Source organism: Vigna angularis, chromosome 4 (genome assembly GCF_016808095.1).
Source record: "Vigna angularis cultivar LongXiaoDou No.4 chromosome 4, ASM1680809v1, whole genome shotgun sequence".
Lineage (NCBI taxonomy): Eukaryota > Viridiplantae > Streptophyta > Magnoliopsida > Fabales > Fabaceae > Vigna > Vigna angularis.
In genome coordinates this window covers 16,546,396-16,554,509 of record NC_068973.1, presented here as the reverse complement: position 1 = coordinate 16,554,509, position 8,114 = coordinate 16,546,396, and the positions used below count along the sequence as shown (strand labels likewise).

The following is an 8,114-nucleotide window of genomic DNA, read 5'->3' as shown; positions in this document are numbered from 1 at the left end:
GGTTGGTTGTGAAGGTTACAGAAAGGAGACATGAAAACGTATAAAGTCAAGTTTGGCAACTGGCATGAAGGATGAAGAAGCTTCCCAGAAAATGTGTCACATTCAGTAATTATAGGAACCGACATGTTCATTTCACTTGGACTTTCACCCTTTTCAGTAAAAATGTGGAAGTCAAAGGATTTTGAAAAGGGTTTGATGGAAGATGGAAAAGTTAAAGAGAAATGTATCCTAATCATAAAGAGGAAGCATCTTGGTATCTTCCTCACACCATTATCATAAGTCATGCATTACGTTTCTTCAGTTGAATCTGAATTTTTTAGCCCACTTTCTAACTCCTCTTACACATCACATCGTCACGCGAATATTCTCCTTTATACCTTCTATTTTTCTATACAATATTCCATTTTAATGCCAAGTGAACCACCTTCAAAAAGACACCATAATTACCCACTTAGCCATAATAAACAAAACCTTTTTATCTATAATTTCTCTAATGTTTCCGACTGCTACATCCATGCATGTTCTTTTCTGCAAGTGACACAGTCTTTCGATTCAACATTGGTCTTCTTTTTATTATTATGCCTCAAAAAATCATGACAGAGCTGAATTAATGTTTTGTTTTTTATCGTATACTAAGTATGCGTTAATTTGCGTGCCGCACCTAATTTTTGTTTACTTGTTTGACGCACCAAGAAATGTCGTTGATGATATTTCATTTGGCAGATCGAAAAAGAAAAAGAAAATAGAAGCGTAAAATTAAATATTATATGTTTAAAAACATTTTAAAATATTATTATTTAACTGCCTAGTGTCATTAAAATAAAAACTAAATTATATTTAATAATTAATGATGGAATATCCATGATCTATTATGAAAATATTTTCAATTATAAAACATAAAAGATGTATTTGTTTTGTAATAACTCAAATTACAGTTAAACTTAATCGTCTAAGACAAGAGGATTTTAAATTGTTTCCACTAAAAACAACGCGACCCAAAAAGTCAACATAATTAATAATTAATATGTTGAAATGTTTTCTTTCTTCTGAATATTTTTTAGCCAAAAGAAAAATAATTCTATATTTTTTTTTCTTTGCGCTCTCATTATCCACACCAAACTAATTCTTTTATCATTGTCAGCTTTTCACCCAGAGAAAGGAAACTTAAAATTTAAATAATAATAGACTTGCAGTTGATCATGTGATGTACAAATAAGTAACTGAAATTTGTTAAATATGAAGTATCGCAAGAGAAGAAGGATTAGAGTACAAACAAGAAATAGCTTGATGATAAAAAAGTGATAATTAAAATTAAAAATAATTTGTTGATTCATGTCAATATGTTCTAAGAGGAGTGTTCATTGATATGTGATCATCCAATCTAATCAAATTCAACTTAATTACATTTTTATGAATTTACAAAATTCAATTTTATATATCGATAAATTTAGTATGAGTGACTCTATAATTCACTTTTATACTTGTGCAATAGATAAATTGAATTGTATTTTCTTTTCATGTCCTGAATTATTTAAACAAGCTTATTATAGCTTAAATTATGGATTTCTTTGAAGTTTTCGGTAAATTCTTGTAAAAAGTTGTTTTATTTTTTTAATTAAGTTTGATATTTAAAAATTATAATTTCTAGGAAAAGAAAAATCAAAATCTTCTTTCAATTGATCCAATTTAACCTAATTTAGGGATGCGAAAGAAAATATATACTCATGGATATACATAAATAAATTCAGTGACAAATAGTAAAAGGATATATTTAATTATTTCTAGACAACGAATGCAAATTTATTTAATTACCTTCTTATTGGATGTGATTATGAATATCATAATTATGAGTAAATTTTTTGAGTTTTTTTTTAATTCAAGTGGTTAAAATAAAATAAAATTTTATTTGAGTTTTTTTTCTTCTTAAATTCAAGTGGTTAAAATAAAATTATTAGTGAAATAAATATTAATTATGAAAGAATCATTTAAATTTTGATTTCATATAGTTATATTAATGAGTTTGTAAAACCCCTATAAAATTCAACCCAATCCTCCATTACTTTATTTGTAATTAGCATAAGTATTAAATAATGGATGTTGTGATGTAGCAAAAATAAATAAATTAAAGAAATAAAAATATACTATTTGAGAAGAGATGTTGGTGGGAGGGGTATTGAAAAAGTCTCTTTTAACTTTACTTAATTTTTATGGGTTGAAATCAACTTCAATTTTCTAAAAACAAAAATATAAAAAAATAGTTAAAAATTAAAAAAATTAAAGATTCACTCAATCCCGTGCGCGGTTATAATAATTAATCTGAGATGGGACAAAAGACAATGTTGATTTTTCGCATCACAAGCAGGTCCACACATAGTATAAACACGAGAAGAGTCGCAATTCATGAACTCAATATTCATTACATGACGTTAATACCAATACTAAAAGAAAAAGAAAAACGTGTGTAGACTATTCCTGTGGTTGGCTCCTCATGAATTTATTGGAGGACAGAACCTAAAATAATGCAAAAGTTATTGCTGTCGTGTTGGTGTCTTAAACATTAGTTAACTAACTAATTCAACGCAAACAACTAATTTCATGCCTCTTTTCCAACAGACTTACAAGGAAAAATGTCAGGTTTCGTGAATTAAATATCAATAAACTATAAAAAAGTAGTAATATTTTATGGATTTAAGTATAAATAATCGTCAATCGAGTAAGTCGTATACATTAATAATAGTATAGTTACTAAAAAAATGTAAATAAACTTTAGCTAACTCAATCGTATTTAATACTGTTATTTTAGCCTTTTCTTTTTCTTTTTAAACTTGAACACCATCTTTAATAAATATAGTTAACAATATTTTAAAAAATCTATCCTTTTTATGGAACTAAAAACAATACGTAAAATTGACTAACATTCTTAATAAATATCATATTGGGTATTTGTATTTGAGTTACAAATAATATTTTTAATTTATTGTTGAATGGGTTAATTCTTTGTAAAATGTTAAACGAATATTTAAACACTTTATTTCATATTATGAAGAGGAGGGGAATAAGATCCTCAATCCATAAAATACAAGCATAGAAATGTAGCAAAATAAGCAATGATTATGAATAATTAGTTGTATTATCTTATACACTCCAATACACTTATTGTTAATTAATAGGACATTATTCTATCTTCAGAAAGGGAGAGTAGAAAATGGTTTCTTTGATTTGTATATCTTATAATCAATTAGGATTTCCTTATCTTATAATAGGTCAAATGGTATATGGTTATTAAGTTAATGTCAATTTTTCACTAAATTATACCATTTGTATTGACTTCGTCTAAACGTAACTAACGATTATATATATCATAAGATATGTAGTCAATATTAATAAATTAAGAATTAAAAGATCTTTAAGAATCTTTCGCCTTTTCTTCCTCTTTTTATATTTCAAAATTTTTTAAGTTCATAACTATATCTTATTTATTTTTAGAATTTCCTTAATAAATTTGGTCCATTTCCTGTAACAACAAAAAATATATTTAGATTAATTATGTTTCTTATCCCTAAATTATTGAGTGATTTTGATTTTAATTTTTTTTTTCTTTCAAAATTCTTGAAATCAGTTTTTAATTACTAACTTTAGTATTTCTTTTTAGGTTTAAACCCTCGGATTTCAAGAATTTTAAGAATTTTAAGGTTTGAGGTGTGATGTGAACAATTTTAAGGTGTGATGTGAACAATTTTAAAACACATCAGCCATTCAATTTTAATGAACAATGCCACGCCATCAAAATATAAAATACAGCTCAGCTAAACTTAACGCCGTCTGAGAGCACTTAATGGTTAGGGTAAAATTGGCTCATTTTTACAAAAAATATGACCCAATTGAGACCCAATTTGGTGTTTTAAACCCTAAATTATTGGCGTCAATTTGTTATACGTTGATTTAAGGAGCATGGAGGGAGAAAGAAGGAAGAGAAAAATAGAAAATGAAGAAGAAAACGAGGAGCAGAAAATTGAAAGGTTCTTTGCCTTGATAAAGAGGACAAAAGATGTTCGGGATCGATTCTACAAGGAGACTAAGCAAATGGATGGAGAAAGGGAAAGAAGTATCTGGAACCCAAAGTTTGAAGTTGAAGACTTCATTGATTCTGGAGAAAAAATGCCGGAGACTGGTAAAGTTTCAGGTTCTCATCATCATGATCTTGCAGGTCCTTCACACAAAGAGCTCGTACTCGAAAAGAAAGAAGATTTGCAAGATGCAACACGATTGAGGTGATATGAAGAAGAAGTTGATTTGAGGTGTGATGTGAACAATTTTAAAACACATCAGCCATTCAATTTTAATGAACAATGCCACGCCATCAAAATATAAAATACAGCTCAGCTAAACTTAACGCCGTCTGAGAGCACTTAATGGTTAGGGTAAAATTGGCTCATTTTTACAAAAAATATGACCCAATTAAGACCGAAAAAAAAACGATGACCCATTTGAGATTCCCATATAAATACGAGGACCATCCGAGGGTTTAAACCTTCTTTTTAATACGATAAAAAATACTTTAGGTAAGTATCTTATTTGGGAGATGTGACAAATTATTTAATTTAAAAAATAAAAATAATTTTTCATCTCATCTTTTTTTTCTAAAAAGACTAAAGCTTCTGTCTCAAATTTCCATCAAAGGCTTCTCCTTCTCCTTTGATTCTTCATTCATCTTCTTCACATTTTTCACTCTCACAGTAGACCAAATGTCTTCCTAAATAATAATTCTTACTTTTATTACGAAAATGTCACCGATTAACTTATTATAACATATATCATAATAAGTCGTCATAAAATATTTATATTTTCACTAATGCTTAAATCAAAGTATTATAATCCTTAAGAAATCTTCAAAACTAACTTCCAACTTTCAAAATTATACAAAACGCATAAAAAAAATATTGAATCAAAACTTTAAAATTCTTAACATGTCAAAAACTTAAGAATATGCATATCAGATAAGCATAATACATTTATCAGTTTTTATCCCTAATAAGTTCATCCTAAATGTGTCCAAAAGCATGAAACCAATCTCAAACGAAAGAAAAAATGAAAAAAAAAAGAGAAACTAAACTAGAAAAGAAAAATTACCGTATTCAATATCTTGATTAGTAACTAATCAACCCAAAAATTTAGAAAAAATATAAAATACTTTAAATCTATTTAAAAAATTTCTTCAAAATATTATTTATTATCCATTATAGTTAAACTTGTTTCTCTTAAACCTAAGAAAATTGATCTTACAGCGTGCGGACCACAAATCATAAAATCATAAAACGGCGACAGAACCAAAATATAACATTATCCACGGTATGGTTATGGAATTAATAAAACAAATATTAAAAAAGGAGAATAGAATATACAAAAAATATTCTTTGACAATTTCTTTTAATTACTTAAAAACTCATTTAAAAAAGACTGGAAAAGTGGACCAAAAAGAAATGTCATCGGCGCCATGCTTAAGATCCACAATATGTTGACACGAGGCACACTGTCATTGGGTAGGGAAAGGAACACGACACATTTTTGTGGTAGACACTAAACCAAACGCAATAATGGTTGGTCGTTTCGGGAAAACAGTCAACCGAGGCTAATTACTTCACGAGCCGACATTTGAAAATAGACGTAAGCGATGACAAAATCATAAGAAAGTAGAACAGTCGCACGTGCGCCACAGCCTCTATCAACTGCCACACGGTGAGCCCTGCCTAGTTCGAACGAAACTTGTCAGTCACACTCATTACGTTTTATGTTATATTTTTAATTACTATTAAACTTGTTCAATGGATTCGGCCTCCACCTCCTCAACGCACGTGTGAAATTCACTTTGTTTCTTTTCTCTCTTCACGCTATAAAACCCACCCAAGCGAACCTCTTCCACATGTTTCAAGTCACATAGCAAAGCAGAGCCAACAACATTCACCAACAAAATCAACCACAACAGCAGCAACCCAAGAAGCTCGCAAATCAGAAGATCGTTCGGTTAACGAAACAACACACAAGCGAGAAGACAAAAAGCGAATGAAGGGTGAATTAGAGTTGCCACCAGGGTTCAGGTTTCACCCCACGGATGATGAGTTGGTGAACCATTATCTTTGCAGGAAATGCGCTGGTCAACCAATTGCTGCTCCTATCATCAAAGAGGTCGATTTGTACAAGTTTGATCCATGGCAGCTTCCAGGTCCGTTTAATTTCATCTGCCTTTCGTATACTTTCCATTTCTATCATTCAATTCACTCATGATGATATTCTGCATGCAGAAATCGGATTTTACGGCGAGAAAGAATGGTACTTTTTTTCTCCTCGGGACCGCAAATACCCCAACGGCTCACGGCCGAATCGGGCCGCCGGAAGTGGGTATTGGAAGGCCACCGGCGCCGATAAACCGATCGGGAAGCCGAAGGCGCTTGGGATAAAGAAAGCTCTGGTTTTTTACTCTGGAAAAGCCCCCAAAGGAGAGAAAACCAATTGGATCATGCACGAATATCGGCTGGCCAATGTTGACCGATCAGCCTCCAAGAAAAATAACAATCTGAGGGTATGTTTAGATTTGATTTGCTTTGTTTTATTTTGTTGTTTTGATTTGCTTTGTTTGAAAAGTTTCTGATTTTGGTGTTATGGTGCAGCTTGACGATTGGGTGTTGTGTCGAATTTACAACAAGAAAGGGAAGATTGAGAAATACAACACGGGGGCAGCGAAATCGGAGACTGAGGTGGTTTATAATTTCGAACACGAGACGAAGCCGGTGATTGAGAAGCTTGGGAACGAGCAATTGTTTATGGATAGTTCAGATTCGATGCAGAGGTTGCAGAGTGAGTCGAGCGGTTCAGAGCAGGTGGTTTCGCCGGACGTGAGGTGGGAGAGAGAGGTGCAGAGCCACCCGAAATGGAATGACATAGGCCTACAGCTTGAAAACGCGTTTGATTTTCAATACAATTACTTTGACGGCAATAACCTTTCGGTTGATGATCCTTTTGGGAGTGTTGAGTACCAAATGGGCCACGTCTCCCCCTTGCAGGATTTGCTCATGGAAGCCCTATTGATGTGAAAACGATACCTTTTGGACAAGGGGGATTCATTATGTGCATTACATGGGACCCTCTACCCCATCATATCTTCATTATTTTGTAAAGTCAGCATTGGTTTGCGATTGCATTCACCTAACTACTACTAGTATTACAACATGTGGAGCCAGGCTTAGTGTGTGGCGAACTGAGCTGCACGTGTAGTATGTATTCTTGTTCTTTGTTCTAGAGAGGTCAGGGAACGTTGAATTCGGCTGAAATGGGTTCGAAGAAACACATAAAAGACGAAAATGAGTGAAGGTTAGGAGACGAATGATCTCAACAAGGTGTTGATTCGTAGGAGATATTGGAGGGTTAATGTGTAGTTGTAGGGACTTCACTAGGAAAATTCTTGTTCATTGGTATTGGAGTATCATTTTTTCATACATTTGTAATATACAACTTCTACTTCTCATTTCAAAGAATGGAAATTGTGCAGTCTATCTTGGTGTCAGTTCGTCATACTATATAATATGCTAGTTTTTTTATCTTTGAAGTAAATGACTTAATCACAGACGGAAACAGAAAAAAAAAACAAAGCAGTAGACAACTTACAATGATATTAATAAATAAGTTAATAATGTTTATGGACTTATTCTGCATATAATCGGTGTATAATTAAGGATGTTACAATTTGTTTGTATCTATCGGTATATATAGACTACAATAGCACGATCGCTTAGGTATAAAAGGGCTCGACTGATTACGAGTAAAATCAACTAAATATTTAACTAGTTTAAATAGGTAAGTAATTAGGTTTAAAGAGAATTAGACTATAATTAGATATGTTATAATCAAAATTCTATGAAAAAACTAAATATAAGTCAAAGTTTGGTTGTTAAAACTTTTATTACGCATTTATTATAGCATTAACTGTTTTACTCTTCGAACCTAAACTGAATTTAGTATCAGAGACTAGTGCAAAAATCACTTTAGACATATGTTATTTTGGACTTTTTACGTCCGACCCCTACCTGACGTCTATATGGGTGACGTTGATGGGACGTCTG

General features: G+C 31.5%; 1 protein-coding gene across 1 annotated transcript; it reads left to right on the top strand.

Annotated features, from left to right (window-relative positions):
• The first annotated feature begins 5,910 nt into the window (after positions 1–5,910).
• On the top strand, positions 5,911–7,545 carry LOC108330569 (NAC domain-containing protein 2). Its single transcript, XM_017565057.2, has 3 exons — positions 5,911–6,220; positions 6,300–6,577; positions 6,666–7,545. Exons 1-3 carry the CDS (start codon positions 6,061–6,063, stop codon positions 7,086–7,088), a joined length of 861 nt encoding a protein of 286 aa, XP_017420546.1. The 5' UTR covers positions 5,911–6,060; the 3' UTR covers positions 7,089–7,545.
• The last annotated feature ends 569 nt before the right edge of the window (positions 7,546–8,114 follow it).